This window comes from Chaetura pelagica, unplaced genomic scaffold (assembly GCF_000747805.2).
Source record: "Chaetura pelagica isolate M959 unplaced genomic scaffold, ChaPel_1.0 scaffold302, whole genome shotgun sequence".
Lineage (NCBI taxonomy): Eukaryota > Metazoa > Chordata > Aves > Apodiformes > Apodidae > Chaetura > Chaetura pelagica.
The window spans coordinates 1796296-1815048 of NW_009952561.1; the positions used below are offsets into that span (position 1 = coordinate 1796296).

General features: G+C 55.4%; 1 protein-coding gene across 1 annotated transcript in view; it reads right to left on the reverse strand.

The window, feature by feature from the left end:
- Positions 1-18753, reverse strand: part of ANK1 (ankyrin 1, erythrocytic) — a 57087-nt gene that overhangs the window by 12972 nt on the left and 25362 nt on the right. Inside the window, exons 2-27 of the mRNA XM_009993272.1 lie at positions 13139-13240; positions 10807-10905; positions 9631-9729; positions 8847-8945; positions 8556-8741; positions 8319-8417; positions 7637-7735; positions 7224-7322; positions 6572-6769; positions 6390-6488; positions 5991-6089; positions 5649-5747; positions 5267-5464; positions 5005-5103; positions 4818-4916; positions 3749-3946; positions 3429-3527; positions 2935-3033; positions 2594-2692; positions 2397-2489; positions 2133-2205; positions 1738-1761; positions 976-1078; positions 616-694; positions 241-338; positions 5-149 (exon numbers count right to left, since the gene is read on the reverse strand). Coding sequence (XP_009991574.1) covers positions 5-149; positions 241-338; positions 616-694; positions 976-1078; positions 1738-1761; positions 2133-2205; positions 2397-2489; positions 2594-2692; positions 2935-3033; positions 3429-3527; positions 3749-3946; positions 4818-4916; positions 5005-5103; positions 5267-5464; positions 5649-5747; positions 5991-6089; positions 6390-6488; positions 6572-6769; positions 7224-7322; positions 7637-7735; positions 8319-8417; positions 8556-8741; positions 8847-8945; positions 9631-9729; positions 10807-10905; positions 13139-13240 — 2883 coding nt within the window. The remainder of the gene's footprint in view (positions 1-4; positions 150-240; positions 339-615; positions 695-975; positions 1079-1737; positions 1762-2132; positions 2206-2396; positions 2490-2593; positions 2693-2934; positions 3034-3428; positions 3528-3748; positions 3947-4817; positions 4917-5004; positions 5104-5266; positions 5465-5648; positions 5748-5990; positions 6090-6389; positions 6489-6571; positions 6770-7223; positions 7323-7636; positions 7736-8318; positions 8418-8555; positions 8742-8846; positions 8946-9630; positions 9730-10806; positions 10906-13138; positions 13241-18753) is intronic.

Consider the following 18753-nt stretch of genomic DNA (forward strand, 5'->3'; position numbering starts at 1 on the left):
GGGCAGGCAGCTTCTGGGGCTTCACCAGGCGGCAGGTGATGCGGGTCGGCGCGGCGCAGGCGCGGGGTGGGATGACCACGCGCAGGCCATGGTGCCGGCTGCCCCGCATGGAGCCACCACGGGCATCCACCATGAAGCTCACCAGGAACCTGGCTCGGGGAGAGGTGTGGGCAGGTGGGCACTTTGCAGCTGACTCATGCACAGAAGAGTGTGCATGTACTGCACGGGCTGGGCACTCACCCTGTGTGCACGGGGCTGGCCACTGGGCTGATGTTATCTGAGGTCTCAGTGGCAGGACTGCTAGGGATCAGTGAGTCCTCGTCAAACTCCTTGGAGGGCTGTGTAAGGCAGAGAAGAGCATCCATGAGCACACGGTCTAATCTGCGGGTGCTGAGCCTGCCCACTTCTCCACAAGCTCATAACCCACCCTGGACAGTCCTGTAATCCCTGGGTCCATCCCCACCACCCACTCCATGTTTTGGGTTGGTGGTGATGGGGGCACTTCCCAGGCAGGGAATCTGGGGGGGGGCTGTGTCTCATGCTCACCTCCTGTGGGGACACCGAGGGTGCATGCAGCAGGCTGACTTGCTCAGGTTCTGTCTCCACAGGTCCTACCTGCTCAGTCTCCTCTGCTCTGGTCACCACAGTCTCAGGTGGGACACAGGGGACTTGCAGGACAGCTGGAGACTCCACCCTGGCAGAAGAGGGCAGTGAGAGCCACTGAAGTGGCAGGCCTGGGCCCCTCAGCCCCCAGCCATCCCCAGGGAATCCTAGGGCCACCGAACAAAGGCAAACTCAGCAGCAGCCCCATGCACTGATGCAGGAAAAAACTAGCTTTGCCTGCTATGCTAGACAGTGGGGACTGCGAACCATTCCTTGCCCAGGGGTGTCCCTGCCCTTCTGGCATCCCAGCCCAACATCAGACTAGCCCTGTGCCCTGTACCCACTCCCTCCCCACCGTCCAGTGCCTATTACATTTGCTCCAGTGTCGTTGTGGTCACAAACTCCAGCATCTCCCTCTTGCTCTCCTGATGTCTGGGATCGGGTGTCCTGGACTTTGGTGCGATCAGCTCCTCCTCTGAAACCAAGAGCTGGCTCAGCTTGCAGAGAGGCAGGACCAGGTAGCACAGACATCCAGCCCTTGTCTCCATCCCACCTCAGGGCTGGAGCAAGGGCCAGTCTCTGCTCTCACTGCTGGTCACACACACATCGGAAGAATGTCATAACACTGCTGAATGCATCTATGCACCCCTCTTGGAGGCACATGCCCAGCCAGGACTGCCTGATGGCCCAATTAACACCTGCTAAGGAGCTCACCAGGGTATGGCTCTTGCCAATGCCCTACAGGAAGGAGTCCTATACCTTCCAAAGCCCCAGTGTTGAAGGGGGAACTGTAGCAGCACGGAGACCTTCGAGCACTCAGGTTAGTTCCTGCCCTGGCCATGATGGCACAGGGTGGTTTTAGAGGGGCACTGGAGTTTGTCACAGAACCAGGCTCTTCTGCCCACCAGGGACAGGGCCTGGGGTTGACAGGGAGCCAGGGCTGCCCCGCAGTGGGGGACAGTCCCTTTCATGCAGTCACACCACAGCAAGCAGCACAGACACAGACGGGCAGGGCGATGGTGGGGCCTGCACCAGCCCAGCAGCAGGGCTTAGCAGATGGAGGTGGCGTGCGGATGGTTAGTGGCCATGGGGTGAAATGGGCCATCGAGCTGGGCAGGGGGACACATTTCATACCCATTACTGTGACATGAGCAGTGCCTGCAAAGTAAGAAGAGGCAAAAGTGAGGTCTTGGTGGGAGGGAGCAGGAGTGGACCAGCTGCAGCTGGGCTGAGAGCTGGTACCACCTGGTGGAGCAGGGCACAGTGGGGACTTTGCATGCCCAAGGGCTCCTGCACATTGGCTCCAGGCACATCCTTCCTGCGTGGTGCAGGGAAGCACCTGGGCCAGGAGGTACCACCCCAGGAGTCTGCTGGTCTCCCTTCATCCTCTCCGCAAGACCATGGTGGAGCCACACAGCTTCCCGAGCCCAGCCAGCAGGACGCCCAGTGCCTGTCCTAGGGCTGCTGCCTGCCACCCTGGCCCAGCCAGCAGATCTCTGGGGTGGTGTGACCCAGCTCCAGCCCCTCACCTTCATCCTCTGACACATCCAGAATCTCGTCTACCGTCTCCGGGAAGCTCATGCGGTGCTTGTCACCGACTGCCTGTAGGTGCAGAGCAGAGTCAGGTGAGACCAGCCCTTGGCTGAGCAGCCACCAGCAGCCCCCTCCTCATGCCTGGGCTGGGGACCCAACCACCAGTGCTGGCCCTGCCTGGGCCTGGCTGACATTTGCCTGGCTGGTCCCAGTCCCAGCCCTCCTCCACAGGGTTCTGGTCCCAGTCCCCAGGGTCTCACCGGGATGTCAGTTTCCTCTGTGACGATCTTGAGCACATCTGTGACAGAAATGTAGCCGAGCCGCTTTGCAATGGCCAGGGGAGTGGTGCCATTCTGTGCAAGGCAGAAGCACTGGGTGAGCAGCAGCCACAAGGAAGCCTGAGCAGACGCCCAAGCTTGCCACAGGGAGAGGAGGTGAGGGTGAGCACCATACTCACTGTGCTGATCTCATTGGGAGAGGCCCCATGCTTCAGCAGCAGTGTCACCACGTCCGTGTGGCCCTGCTGTGCTGCCTGGTGCAGAGGGGTGTAGCCCAGCTGCAGAGGAGGGACACAGGGTGCTGCCATCAGTTCTGGGTATCTGATGCCCCAGAAATGCCCCTGGGCCTCATACTGTGTTTCATGCCTGAAGCATGAGGGCAGCTCCCTCTCTCTCGGGGTAATCAAAGGGCTCTGCAGAACCCAGCACTTGACCAGGGATGGAGGCCAAGCCTTCCCCATCAACCTGCATGCTATTGCCTAGGGCAGAAGGGTCCTTGGAGCGCAGAACATCTCTGTACCTTAGTCTTGGCATTGACATCAGCCTGGTGTTGCAGCAAAAACTTTGCCAACTTGATGTTCCCATAGTGGCTGGCCACATGTAGTGGGGTATAGCCCATCTGAAAGACAAGATCAGGTCTCAGGCTGCCCTCAACAGTGTTTCCTGCCCTTTCAGCTTGGGTATGCTCTTCCCATGGGCAAGTCCCCATGGATGAAGGTGGGGTAAATGTGCAGGTGCTGCCTGAGAGCTCAGGACCAGAACAGAAGGCACACTCCAGACCACACCACATTATTCCCTGGGGGTAGAGGGGTGAGCTGTAGGAGCAGGCAAGAGTCATCCCTCCAGGGAGGTGGGAGGAAGAGGAGTTCCCAGGGTACAGACATGATACTAAGACTGCCTGTGAGGGGAAGAGTCTTGCACAAAGTAAAACAAAAGAAATGCTCCTCCTGGAACAGGCCTAGAGGTAATTCCCCCACTTTTTTCACCACAGCCAGGGTCAATGCAGGACTTTACCCTGGTTGTTGCATCCACTGTGACTCCATGTTTCACCAGAACATCAGCAACCAGCACATGTCCCTCCTGGGCCACGAGATGGAGAGGAGTCAGGCCACTCTGCAAACAGAAGAGGTCTCATCATGGTGGCAATGCCATCTCTGCAGCTCTGCCAGCACGAACTCTAAGTGTGGTCTCCACCCTGGCAAACTGACCTACATTGTGCATTTCAGCCATCACTGTCTGACTGCAGAGAGGCACCAGGGCCTGGACTAACCCCCAATCCTACTGCCTGCTGGGTGTTTGCCTCTAGCCTGGCAGGATTAACAGGGACAACTTACCTTGTTGCCCAGGTCGCCGTTGGCTTGTTTGGAGAAGAGCAGTGTCACCATGTCCGCATGCCCCTCCTGGGAAGCCAGGTGTAGGGGGGTGACTCCCTGCACAGACTCTGCATTCGCAGAAGCCCCGTACTGCAGCAAACTGCTGGCCACCTCCATCTGGTTCTGCTTGGCTGCAATGTGCAGGGGGGTGTACCCGTTCTGCAGAGAGAGAGGCTCATTGCAGTCCTCAGCCCCTGACGAGCAAACCAGGAGGGACAGAAGGTGCCACCTTGCCTCTCCAGGCCAGGCCTGCCCTTCCTAGTTGCCTCCAGAGCTCAGGGGTGAAGACTCAAACTTAAACCATCTCCCTGACAGCAACTAGCCCTGATTCTGAGGCCAAATCTCAGCCAAATCACAACAGGGGTTTCAAAGACCTCCTGGTTCACGTTTGACTGGCATCGCTTCTCCTGGAGTTTTCCACACACAAATTTCTACAGCAGCATTCAGGCACCTGGAGCTGTGCAAGGCCAGGGCAGGCAAACACCTCCAGAACATGTCTGGCTGAGATGTGGAGCAGAACTCAGAACATGCAGGATGAGTATTTCAGGCAGGGACTGCAGAGCAGCTGGCAGCTGGGGGACATGGGGGGTTGGCACCGGTACCGGCGGCAGCAGCAGCTTCAGCAAACCAGGTGGAACCCGAGGCTGCTGGTCTGCGCTTTGGGGACATGCTCCCCACGCTCAGGCAGAGCAAGGTGACTCTCATGAGCTTGTGGGTTTTCTGACTCTCTGCCTCACAGCTGCATGCAAACACTCGTGTGCTTTCCCAAACTGTCAGACCACAGCACTGCTCCGCAGGGCTTGCCATGGAAACATGTCCCCAAGCAACAGCCACAAGGCTGCCAGTAGGGACTGTCCCTGACACTGCCTGTCTGCTGGTGCAAGAGACAGGCATGGAGTGTGGCTGGTGGTGACAGGTCCCTCATACACCCCTGAGTGTCAGGGCTGTGGGGCGATGCTGGCCCCAGGCTGGCATGCCCTGGACACACCTCACATCCCCACTCTCCCATGGACACTCAGTCCAGCCTTACCCAGGCTGAGCTGTGTGGGGAGCTCCCCTTGGGAAGCAGCAGCTTGACGATCTCCAGGTTGTTGTGGTGCACAGCCACATGTAGTGGGGTCAGGCCGTTCTGCAGAGGAGAGAGGGCATGGATAGGTGAGGCAGGGATTCTCCTCATACCACAACCCTCCTCCGACTGCCACACGAGCAGCACTCACCTTCCCTGCTGCATTGGGATGAGCATCATGAGCCAGCAACAGCTCTGCCACATCCACCTTCCCATACTTGGCCGCAACGTGGAGAGGGGTAAATCCTTTCTGAGGACAAAGGCAGTCCATCACGGGGTGTTCAGGGATGAGGAGGAGAGCACTGGCACGTGCTGTAGCACAGGAGGAGGCTGCCCCTCCTGTGATAGGGATACTGTGCCACCAGCCTGCCCAGCCAGGTCACGCCTTCAGGGGCAGTGGCACAGCAGCCTACCTTGGTCATGCAGGTCTGCAGGGCCCCCTTCTCCAGCAGGGCCAGGGCTGTGTCCACATGTCCCTCTCTGGCGGTGATGTGCAGGGGTGTGTGCCCTGCTGTTGTGGCCAGGTTGGGGTTGGCATTGTTCTCCAGCAGCAGTTTGACCATGCCAGTGTGGCCGATGCGTGCTGCACAGTGCAGAGGAGTCTGGTCATCCTGCAAGGGAGGCAGAGAAGCTATTTTAAGCAGATCTGGACCAGTTCCTTGCTCACCATGCCAAAGGGCGCTGCTCCTGCTGTTACACAGCCCCTGACAGGCTAGGCTCTGGGCAGGTGAGAGAGAAGAAAGCAGCACCAACTGTTACCAGAGAAGCACTATGACACAGGTTCTCTGCACCTACCTTGGCCTTGGCGTTGGCTTTGGCTTTGTTCTGCAGCAGATACTTTGCCACATCCGTGTGCCCAGCTCTGGCTGCCATGTGCAGGGGTGTCTCCACTTTCTGCACCAAGGAAAGGATGAAGAGGTGACGGGTAGGAGGGGATATGCTTTCCTGCAGTCACTCCTCTACTCTGAGCACAGGAGTGCAGTGCCCACCACCTTTTCTAGCCCCTACCGCATTCTCCTGCCAGCAAGAAGCAAGGGGCACCAAGCATTGCTCAGGAGAGCAGAAAGAGCAGGGCTTGGGCAATCCCCACCTCCTGCCATGTTGAGTTCCCCCAGCCCTAGCCAGAGTGAGACTCACCACATTGGACACATTAGGAGAGGCTCCACGCTGCAGCAGAGTCTTGACGATGGGGAGGTGCCCCATGAAGGCAGCCACATGCAGGGGAGTCAGGCCAGACTGTAAAGAGAAAGGGGTCTGGAGCCAAGACTGGGGCTGGTGGCCTGGCCAACATCTCTTCCTGCCCCTTGCTCTCCCTCCCCAATGCACAGAGGCAAACTCTGGGTCCCCAGCCTGGCCTGAGCAGCCTGGCAGGTGAGCTGAGGGCAACATGGAAAGCTGCTGCCTCCCCTGCAGTACCCTTGCCCTGCAGGGAGGAGGCTGTGGGGAGATGCTGCCAGGCTCAACAGGCCCTGAGCTGCCAAGAGCTCTAAACAATCAGAAAGGAGGTCCCTGGTGCCTGGGCTGCAGCTCACCCACCTCTGTGACAGCATCGATGGAGGCACCTGTCTTCAGCAGCAGGTCCATCACCCGGATGTGGTTCTTCTTGCAGGCAATATGGAGGGGTGTGAAGCCATTCTGGGGATGGACAAAATGGACAGTCATTTGCCAGAACACTGTCCCTCTCCCCTCCCCAGCCTTGCTTGCTCCTCCTCACTCACGAGGGCTCGGGAGTTGGGCTTGGCCCCCTTCTCCACCAGCAGCTTGGCCACGCGGTGGTGCCCACAGTGTGCGGCCACGTGCAGCGGTGTGAGGTGGTCCAGGGTGATGTCGTCGATCTCGGCGCTGTACTGCAGGAGCAGCCGCACGCAGTCCAGGTGGTCGCCCTGCGCTGCCATGTGGATCGGCGACAAGCCATTCTGCAACCACGGAGCAGGGCCTCAGGGCTGGGCAAGGAGAGCACTGGGCAGCCTGCCCAGCCCCTGCCCCGCTCCCTGGCCACAGTGCTGGGACAGAAGAGACGGCATGTTCCCTAGGGCTTCACTAGAGAAGAGCCCCAAAGTCCCTCACCAACACTCACAGGGGAGGAATGCAGATGGCAGGGTCTGAAGAGCTGCTGCCATGGGGCAGGCTGTCCCCAGGCCATCTGCTTCTCAGGGCTGGTCCCTTTGAAGCATGCAGCCCTCAGGCAAAGGGCTCCAGCTAGGGTCATAGAGGAGGTCAGGAAGCTCCTTGCCCCTTGACAGGTCAAAAACTCAGCCGCAGCCCCAGTCCAGCCACGGATGGCATCCAGCAACTGTGCACAGCCTGTTACCCCCCAGTGCTGCCCTGGGACCTGGCACCAAGCACAGCCCCACCAAGTCCCATGGGTACCTTGGTTTTGGCTTGAATGGGAGCCCCGTGGTCCAGCAGGATCTCTGCAATTCGCACGTGCCCATTGCGAGCTGCACAGTGCAGAGGGGTCAGCTCATCCTGGCAAGAGAGAAGGGTTCACAGGCTCAGCGTGGGCAAGGAAGGGCCAGGCTCCCTTCAGGCAGGACAGGAACAGGGATATTGGACTCGTTTGCAAAAGAAGGTGAAATTGGGCCTGCCTTCAGCCCCCAGGGCACACCACTGTGGCCATGCAGCCTCCTCTCATCTCTACATGCACCAGCAAAACACCTGGTCCATCTCCTTACTGCATCAGGAACCTTCCCTCATACCCCAGTGAGATGTTCTCAGAGTATGCACCAGGCAGTGGGAGGGGACAGCCCGTGGACTTGCTGGTGATTCAGAAATGGTCTCACCTTGGTCCTTGTCTCTATCTGGGCACCACGGTCCAGCAGCAGCCGTACCATGATGATGTTTCCCCGGCGGGAGGCAATGTGCAGAGGTGTGATCCCATTCTGGCAGAAGGAACAGCAGACTGTTAAGAGGGAGAAGTCCCCTCTCTTTCCCCCATGGGGCTGCAAGGAGGCATGGGTCAAGCAAAGGAGACAGGGCAGGGGAGAGCTAAATCCCTGCTGGAGATAGTGCAGGGAAACAGCTTATTTTGCAAGGCTGGGAGAGAGGAAGAGCACCTGCTCCTGTCTGCAGCTAAAGGCTGTGGGCAGAAGCTATACAGAACTCACAGGCAAGTGCCAGCTCATGGATTTGACTGTGCCCATGGGACCAGAAGAGGCACACCAACTGCCTATAAGCTCTGCCCTGCAGCAACAGCAATAGCTTTCCCTCAGCCTGGACAAAAGGTTCCAAGAGCTTCCAGGTATGCCTGGCTGCATCTGTCAGAGGGGAGATGTAGTAGAAAATGCCCACAATGGATATTAATGGCAACTGCCCAGACAAGCATCAGTGTGCCACCTTCTGCATGGTCCCACCTCACGAGCACACCTTGGCAGCTGCTACTGCACCAACACGGAAAGGAGTAACAGCATCGTCCTCTGCTGCTGGAGCAGTAACAGCCCAGCAACCTCCCCAGTTGGCACTCACCTGAGGTGTGAAGTTGACACTGGCTCCACGATTCAGCAGTAATTGGGCCACACTGAGATTCTCGTAGTGGGCTGCAATGTGCAAGGGAGTAAATCCAGTCTAGGGGAAAGAAGGAGGGATCAGCCCAGCCAGACACATGCTCCCTGCCAAAAGGATGGATAAATACAGCATACCAAGCTGCTGTTCTCCCTGGGGATGTGGGAAAGCTCCCAGAAATGGGATAGGAAAGCAACACACCTTGGAGAGGACATCAGCATTGGGGTCATTCTGCAGCAGCACGGCAGCTGTGCGAGTATCATCATTGCGGGCTGCAATGTGCAGGGCGGGCAGGCGGACCTTACCCTTTGTCCCATAGTTTATAAGGTGAGCAACCACGTTCTCATGCCCTTGCTGCAGAGCCACAGCTAGTGGCGTGAAGCCGTCCTGCCAAGGAGAGGCAGGTGAGAGGGGGAGAGCCAAGGAGCCATGGCAGCACCTGGCAAATTCAACAGCAGCCCCAACACGCAGGGCCCTCCTAAAGGATCTCACCTCTGTGGCTACATTCTGGTTGGCTCCATTTTCCAGCAAGAACTTGACAACTTCCAGGTGGTTTTCCTGTGCTGCCATGTAAAGTGGTGTGAAGCCTTTCTGCAAACACAGGGACATGCACATCAACACAACTCTTCAAGTTTCTCAAGCTCCTTGCAGACCTATACCCCATCAACACCCACACACCCAGCTCATTTAACTGGGGCAAAAGCATACACAGTGTGGGTGGGAAAAACTCCCAACAGTGGCGAAATTCTAGAGAGCTGGATTCCAAGGCTCCCCACACCCAGAAAGTACCAGGGGCTTCTTCACAACAGTAGACCCAGAAGACACTGCCTTTCACTCACTACCACTACTCTTTCTTGCTTCAGAGATGTTTCTCTCATCGGGCAACAGCTGAGGAGCTTCCAGCCCCACCAAGCCCAAGAGAGAGAGGATGAAGGAGGCACAGTGTGCAGAGCTGCATGGTTGCTGAAGACCTCATGGCTGTGCCATGGAGGCATTGGCCCTGAGTCTTCCCAGGATGAGCTCAGCATGCTTGTGCATGCTGCCATGGACTCCCTCGGCAGAGAGACCATCTTGCCCTCCACCATATCCCTCAAAACTCCCTCCCACCACTTGCACACTCTTCTTTCAGGAGTCTGGCAGCACAGTCCTGGCCTCTGAACAGGACTGGAGAGAAACTACAGGGCTGCTGAAATGCAGTTGGGCACAGTTCCCACCGTGAGGACATCATCATCATGCACACTGGATGCTTTTCCCTCCCCAGCTCATGTCACTCTACCTGTGACTGTGCATTGACGTTGGCCCCATAGTTCACCAGTTCCCGCACCACATCCTGTTGTCCAGCAAGGGCGGCAATGTGAAGGGCTGTGTTTCCCTTCTGAAAGACACAACAGAGCAGAGCTCAGGGGCTGGAGCAGCCTGGGATGCTGGGGGAAGATGGCCCTGACATGTGTTAACACACATGCAAACAGAGCAGTTCGCCAGGGGAAGCCTGTGGGGGCTGTTCAGCCCTTGCTCCGTGCTCCATCCCTGCTATAAAACTAGGCAGGTACCCTTCTCATTTGCTGGCCAGGGAAGAGAATGACTTCATCTTTCCTGTGAAGGTACTGGCAGCAAGAGCTGTGTGCATTGTCAGGCTCTGTGTATCTCCAGCACCAAGCACTGAGGAGGGGAAGGAGAGGGAGCTGAGTTGGCAGCCTTCAGGCAGAACTGCAGCGGGACCCCTGATGGCCAAGGCATCCCAGAAGAGCTGGGAGAGAAGCAGGCTGGAAAATGCAGACACAGGCTCTTCCGACTTGTGCCTTTGGGTGGTGCGGCAGAACGCCAGGCTCTGCTCTGCCTGAGCCCTGCCCGAGCACCGGGGGAGTGGCGATCCAGACCCCTCCTGCTCTCACAGCCCGGCAGACGGAGCTGGAGGATGCTCATTTGTCAGCCCTGCTTGCTCGCACCGTGTTCTCACTTGTCACGGAGAAAGAACCACACCCCGCAATGGTGATGCAAGGAGAGAATGACATGTTATTTTCGGAGCACTGGAGCCCTCCAGGCTTGCGACAAACGGTACCAAGGCCACCTCAGTGCTGCAGCACGCAGGGGCTCCCTGGGACAGCGAGGGCTGACCTGAGCTGGCAGCCAGTGCCAAGAAGAGATGCAGGTACAGACAGCACTAGCACGTGTTGTGGTTTCTGTTACTCCCCTCTTGAGCTCACAGCAGCTGCCATGAGCCCCCAGGGTGCAGAGGAACCTCTCACCCACCTGGAGGTGCCCAGCACAGCTCTGATGGTGCTGAAATCAGAACTTGGTCCCCAGGCCCCAGCCGAGCAGCTCTGCCACCAGCACAGCCCATCCAAGGGCTGACAGCAAACAGGGTGATTCACTGCTCAGCTACTGCTGGTGTCTGGCAGCAGTGGCAGGGTGTGGAGTAATGATTAATGTGAGCAGACTCTCTTGTCCTTACCTTGGTGGTTGTCTCCAAAACGATCTCCTTGTGCAGCAGCTCCACCACCATTTTCACGTGGCCCTCCTTGGAGGCCAGGTGCAAGGCGTTCAGCCCGTTCTGCAGGGAGCAAAGAGGGGAGAGGGGCATTAGTCATCTCTTGGGGCTGAGGTTCTCTGGGTGCCCTTTTAGCATCCCTGTGCTGTCAGCAGGAGGTGTCAGGCCAGTCAGCACCCCAGGGACTGCTAAGATAGCTTCTGTTCCATTATTTCTGACGCTGTGCTCCGCTTCACAGATGTGAACCACAAGGCTGGGATATTTGCAGGCAAAGAAGTTGAACACTTGCAGGCATTTTCAGATGTCACCTTTTCCCCACAAAGCAAACTTCCCATGTCCCTCACTTCTCCCAGGTGGATGCACTATGTTTACTCACCCCTACGCAATGCAGCCATGTGGCAGAGAGACACCAGCTCCCTGGGAGCACACAGTCCTGCCCAAATACTCCACCTCCCAACCATCTGTTTCGGCTCCTGTAAGTACTGGAAGGTCACTTCACAGAATTGCTTAATACCCCCCAAACTAGGTAGGGGAACAGAAAATGTCAGGTGATACTCCAGTTCCAGCTCTCAATGCTCCAGTTAAACCTAGAACAGCTTCAGGAGTGTTACCATACTGGAAAATGGTTTTTCACCCTCTCTCATCCAAAGAACCAGCTATTCAGGATCATAGCCAAAGAGTCACGGATTCTTTTGCTCAACTCTGATTACATCACAAAGAGCAAAAACCTAAAAATCCACAGGTTTCCTCAGAACACTAGCTCCAAAGTCCCTAGAGCCTCAAGCACAAAAGGGTAAATGAAGGGAGAATGCTGCAACACTCACAGAACAGAGCCACCAAAAGGAAACACTCCCAAACCAGGCCTGGCTGAACTGAGTCCGTCACCTCAGTCAAGCCCAGCTTCTTTGACCAAGACACATGTACACATCTCCATCTGGTTACAGACACCCTCACCTGCATGAGCTCACAAGTCGGGGATGTGGCCACAGACACACGGGCTTTTTCTCAGTGACGCTCATACAACAAACACCTGGAGTGCAAGGCCACAGATGCTCAGTGTCTCTCCTCAGCACATATGCCCTTTTACGCAAGGGATTCATAAATAAGCTTTTGAATGCTGGAAACCTGTGAGGAATCATTATTCTCTGGCCTTACAGCATCAAGCGCAATGTTTGCAGAAGATAATTTCCCAGCGGCACATTGATATTTCTGCTCCAACAACAATACAGGCTGGTTTGCTCATTTGCTTTGGCTTGACAGCTCCTCTGACCCAAAACCACCACAGGATGTGCTTAATTAGAAGGGTGCTGTATCCCCCTCTCTAAGTGCTGCAGATGCTTCCCAGAAATCCCAGTTGCTGGCTGTCAAAGTGACAAATGCTGCCGTACAGAAAAACACTAAAAGATGGAACTTTGCACTTGGCCTCTGCCAAAGCAGAGCCCTGCTCTGGATGACCCATCAGGACTGTGACCAGACTGTGAATCCCTCCTGGCTCCCATGTGCCAGCACAGCACTGTTCCCTGCTGGTGAGGGTCCTGGCAGCTCATCCTCAGGCCTCCAGCACCTCATGGATGAGATGGGAGCATGCAGAAATGTGCAACACGAGAGTGGTGGATGATGAAGACACTGATGCAGACTGCAGCAATGAAGGGGATGAATGGCAGTATGAAGATCAGATGGCATGTCAAGGTCTCTGCACTTGAGTAAGAATACAGGGCCTGTGAGATAGGTCTGACCACATATATCCCTCTTTATTCTATACAGGACATGTGAGGTTGGACCTATCCCACAGGTCTGATATTCCTCAGAAGCAAACCCCAAAGTGCCATCTAACCTCAGGGAGATGGCAAGAACCAGAGCAAAGACATCACTGAGGGACGTGTCTCATACTGCTGTAGCCATGTGCTCCCATCAAGGTGTCAAATCAGCACCATTTAACAGCACCAAGGTGTTAAATGGCAGTCCACAGCACTTCTTTTGTCTCACCCCCAGATGATTCACCAGGAGCCAGGCACACCAGGTGCAGGAGGGGAGCTTCTCCCACTGTTTTTAAACTTCCACTGCCAGGCAACGATTTACCAGCCAATTTATAACCTGCTCCATGACAGGTAGGATGACAGGATCAGGGCAGATGCTCCCAATCAGCTACACAGAGCAGTGCAAGACAGCAAGGGGAACCTCCCTGCCTCCATCCTATGGAAGCAGGGTAAAGAAGGGGTGCTATGACTGTCACTGGGCCTGGGGGACCCACTGCATGCACTACAGATGGTACAGAAGCCCTGTGGGTTTCACCTACCTGGTTACAGGTGTTAATATCTACCCCATTCCTGAGGTGATCCAAGGCTTTGTCCAGATTCCCGGATCTTGCAGCTCTCAAGAAACTGGTTGCAGCATCAGCCTTGGGGAAAAAAAGAAAAAGCATGAGACTCAGAGTCCCTGTGATCTCCCCCATCACCAGCATGGGGCCAGCTCTTCACTTGCTTGCAGAGAACATTACTACAGAGACCAGGCAGAAAAGGCAGAGGCTGGGCAGATCGAGGTGGCAACTACTGGGACAGACTGAGGTACCCTAGATTGGACAGGAAGAAGCAGGTCTGGGACCTGGACTCACAGTGAAGAGTATCCAGATGGGCAGGAGAGCCATGCAAGGTCTGCAGCTCATCCCAGCCAGGAAAGCAACAACTCTTTTCTGTCAGGAACAAGGTCCCTCCCTGCACCACTAAAACAGACCCACCCAGGCAAGGCACCACTACTTAGCAGCATAAGGCAGTAAACAAAGACCATGGGATGGCTCACAGACTGGAGAACAACAGGGTGGAAATGCAGTGACATGGCTCTGTAAGGCTGGCACCTCGGGCTGGTGGCCTGCCTGCTAGGTCCAGCCCGAAGAGCTCTCTGCAGCAAAGAGCCATGAGGTGCCCATGGAAAGGGCACAGGATGTGCTCCTCTGCCTTCAGCTCCAATAGTATATCAGGAGCCCTCTTGTACCACTCACAATGGGACTGACAAGGGACTTTCTGTGCTACAAGCGCCTACAGCCATCCCAGGCCATCCTGTAGTGCTCACAGCCTGGCTGTGGAGGAGCACAGAGCATTAGGGTGCTCCTGGACAGGAGCTGGAAGCAGCACAGCCACAGAGGACAGCCCTGGAGGCAGACGTAGGCAGGATGATGCATCATGTGGGTCCAGGGCTCCTCTCTGCCCTTCTCTTTGCAGCCTCAGCCATTCAAATTTGGGCTTTGGAGCAGCACAGTTTGTCTGTCTTCTGCTCTCCTCCATCCGCCTCCCACAGCCCACCCTTTCTGCCCAACCCTGCTTCTTCTTAGTTTGTTCCTCCCAGAAAATCACTGCCATGTCCTGGGCCCACCGCTCTGCTGCACCCTGCAGAAGGAAGACCCCACAGACAGGGTGTCCTGGCCCCCCTTGTGCCCCGCAGAGCCCAGCCCAGGCTCCCGTAGCAGCGTCCAGGTGCCATGTCCCCTCAGGGGCTGCCCTGGGGGCAGGAGGACAGGTGTTGGGGGGCAGCACCCCCGTGCCCCATCCCACTGCGCAGTCTGCACGTGCAGGGGGAACACGCGCTGATCCCACAGGTCTGGTGCCAGCTGGCTCTGCTGCCTCCCACCTCAGAGCAGAGCCCTGTCCATCTGGGAGGAGCCCTCGTCACAGAAGAGCTGCCAGCTTTGTGGAGGGCTGTGAGCACAGAGGAGACACAACATGATCAGTGCTCAGCTCTTATGGGATCACCTGCCATATGAGGCAGAAGGCAGCATCAGCACGGTGCTTGGAAGTGCTCATTTGCACCCTGAGCCTTGCCTGCTCTCTGGGATCTGGCAAGGAAACACTGACAGCTTCAAGCAGCAGGTTGAAAGCAAAGAGCTTTTCTGACTCCAGACCCTGCTAGAAGCCTCTGTATGTCGAGTCAGGATCAATGACAGGGCAGCACCTCAACTATGCTGCCAGCATCCAGCCACAGCATGGACCTTCGACAGCAAAGCCAGACTCTGACACCCACGAGACACACATGGAGCTGCTACGACTGAAACGGTAAAACCCTACAGGCACCAGCAGCAAAGGGGCTCCCAAAGCCCCAGCACGCCCAGCAGCAGAGGCCACAGGCAGAAAGCAAGCAGAAAAGCAAAGCAGAGGTCCCTGTGGGCATGAAGAAGTGCATGGTATACTCACAGCCACTCCTGGACTGGACCTGCCCTTCCGTGCTGCCATAGTTCAGCACTTCAGCTGAAACCTGAGCCTGGTGTCCCCTCTCCCTCCTTGGTTATCTACTCCCCAGCTTTGAGAGAGCCAGTAAGTTGCATTCTATCTAAAAATACAGGCTCCTTCCTTGCTCCAACGTAGACCCTGCAGGGATCGCCAGCCACTAATGGAATTTGTTCATTTTCTCTCTATTATTGTGTCAGACAGGATATTTAATACCAAGTTGCCTCCAGAAAGCTGATGACTGCTGCCAAGTGCAGGGAGTGGGTCGGAGCTGCAAGTGCCACCTCGGGAACCGCAAAGAGCAGCCCCACAGACACGTCCAGGAGCCTGGAATTTCACAGGTAACACAGGCCACAGAGGAGAGAGCTCGCTGTTCTCTCCCAGCCCTCGGGACGCTGCGGGCCAGGGCCTCAGAGAATGTGTGGAGGCTTGAGTGGTTCAGAGGCAATGCCCTCCTGCTCCCCTTGCTCAGGATGCACTTTTCAGGGATGCAGAGAGATGCAGGACATCAGACACCAGCAGTCAGACAACACATGCAGGCAGAGAAGACAGGTTAGCCCGGCTCAAATGGTAAAAGCCAAGGAAATAGTTCTGCACTCACATTGCCCTTCTGATATCAGTATGCCTGTTGGGCCTGCCTGCCTGTAACTCAGGGGACATTTGTTCACAAGAGCTCACTGTACTTTGGGATGTCACAGAGAGCAAGACAAGACTAGATTAGCCAGGGAACTGAAGAACAACTGGGTCACTGCCAGACCCTGAACAAAAGGGAGCACGAAATGCAGAGACCCTATGGACACAAGCAGATGTGCGTATCAAAAAGATACACACTCACATCCCAGTCAGCAAAACTCCCCGTGCCTGACCCCAACACGCTCACATTGCACAGTTACCATTCACCAACAAGCACAAAGCAGAGCTTGGGCAACCTACATGTAGTCTCTGTATTTGTACACATGCCCGCAGTCATTTGCTATCCGTGTGCCCCAGGATGTACAGCAACTGCTTCCAGATGCAGAGATTGCCTCTCCTGGCTTTCCTTTCTTTGGCATTTGCAGCAGTTATTTCCATTCTCCTTTGTCTTCATAGCAATTTCTAAGGAAGGAGCTATTCCAGGGGAGAAAATAAACTGCCTCCCTTGCCACTGTGTACCTCTTGCATGGCTGTCATGCTCCATGTCTTGTGGACATTCAAGCTGTGAACTGTCAGGAAGTTGCTGCCAGCAATTCCCTGAGGGAGAAGCCTCAGATCTAGAACTTGCAAAGTGCTCCAAGACCTTCTACTGTAAAAAAAAGCACAGCACATCAGACTGTGTTTCTTTTCTCCTTCTCTTTCTTTTCTTTTAGGTAAAGCTGCCCTTGTCTGCTGAAATTTTAGATTTTTCCCTTTCCCTCTCCTGGCCTCGATTAGTGGCTTCTCTTCTATTCACAGGTGCCTTCCTGCTCTCACAGCTTCAGCCCACACAGCGTTACTGCTGCTGGATGAATGTCCTAACCCCTTCACCCTAACATGAGAAGCCTCGACCTGACCAAGCCCGTTGTACTGTAGCCGGCAATAAGCAAAGAGGAAGTTCTGCAAAACCAGAGGCTCAGGCTGGATATCAAGGGTTGCAGTCAGAGGTTCAGTAATCCTGCTATGTCTTCTGGCTGGGGTTAGAGTCCTGCTCTAATCTCTTCTGGCAGTGCCTTGCTCTCACTCCCACCCAGGGAGGAGCTCCCACCAGCTCCTCCTGCACATCAGTGATAAAGTAAGGGAGGATCCCAGAATTGCCTCCTTCTGCGAAAGGTGGCCACATTTGTCCACAGCCCATCTGAACGAGCTGCTAAATGCTGCAAGTAGGTGACTCCCAAGTGCAAATGAGTGAAGGGGCTTGTGCTGATCTCACAGTATTTTCTGGGACACAAAGACAGGCAAGAAGCAAGTTGCCACACTGTTCCAGACTGGCAAAGTACACCCGTGCATCCTGCTACACTGCTGCCTCTACCCTGTCTGCCCACTTGTCTCTTCTATCTGCAGGTCTTCTGCTGGAGCAACAAGGTAGCCTGAAAAGGGATTAGGACCCCTCAACATTCATATCACACCCAGCATGAGGAAGGGCTGAGCTGGCTTCTTGCTGAGGAGCTCCAGAGGAGGTAGGACCCATTTTCTGCAAGGATGTACACACAGGTCTGTGGGACTGCCTGGGAACGCATCCTGGACAGGGCCAAAGATGCCAAACAAAGGGCCAGGGTGCCCTTTCCAACAAGTCTCTGCCTCCAACAGTCCCCAGAGAGCAGCTTTGCCTGTGCTGCACAACTACATAGCAGGTAGGTGTGGGCAGGACACCTACCAGAGGCTGCCAGCCTGGTTCCTGGCACCAAACCCACATATTGCTATGGGCATCCTACCTAGCCAGTGTGGAAAATCTAATTCACATCTAGGAGGTCTTCTAGTTACCTCCAGTTGCTAGTGCCAGGGTGCTGGGCATGATCCTCACCTTTGAGATATTATTTCTACCAGAGACAGCAACACCTTGCATCAGTGTAGTGGTTTACTTTTAAGCAAGTGCCCAACCTTGGAGTTTCTCTGGAGCCAGAGCTCATCTGGATCTCCCTACCTTGCTGACAACCCTTGCATCACCATGCCCAGGTCTGCGGGTGATAACTTGGATCCTTTCTCATCAGATGGGAAAAGTATGTCTGTCCTAGAAACACACTAAAACAGCTGCCAAAGAGCAGTCAAAGATGGCACCAAGGGTCTCTCTAAGATGATCAGGGAAGATCAGGAACATTTAATTGGAGATTCAACTCAAAATACAAAGAAACAGAAATCACTCTCTGCCTTACAGGAACCTTCTCTCCTACCTGTATTCACTAAAACTTGACACTCTCAGTGGCCCCCACAGCAGAAACAAAACCTACGGGCAGATTTCTGCCTTCTGAGAAGACAACAGCATTCAGGGGAGCACAGCATCTCCAGAGAGGCCATAGTAGCAAAGCCTCAGGAAGGCAGTCAGCAGAGCACAGAGGACAGGCTACCAGGCACACGCTGCAAACCCAGATGAAAGAGATATGCAAAAGCATCTGTAAAATTCATCAGATAAAAGGGCACATCCTTATTTCCAAGTTTCACTCCCTAACAACCCTCAGCTCTGCCTACAGGACTTAGGTCAGGTCTGCAAATTTCAATAAGACTGATGAGAGTCAAGGCACAAAAGGTCCCCTCGGAAGGCATCTGCCAAGCAAGTTTCTCATTTCATGCACCAGCCGCAGTTAAACACTTGTCCATGCTCCTTTCTGCTGAGTGGACATTTGACCATAACCCCAGGGCTCCCCAGTGTACCGCAGAGGGTGATGCCTTATATGCCCAGACCAGAGTGTAAGGGGGAGCCGCCCCATCTTGCAGCATGGAGCATGCAGAAAGTCAAAGATATTCTCAAGTTTCTGCAGCAAGGGACTGTGAGAGCTGGAAGAGAACTCAGCACAACTGCCAGAGGAGAAATCCCAAAGCAAAAGAGCCCTTGGCAGGTTTATGGGAAGGGAGGCAATTAGCATTTTGAAAGTACTAAAGAGAGGGCACACTTGCAGGCACAGGCACCAGACTGGCCCCTCCATCACATGCAGGCCTCCATCATTACATCATCATGAGTACCTAGCTTTTGGAAAGCCTGTTTTTATGCAGTCTTTACAGGAGAGGTAGTTCTGGACTGCTGGTGCAG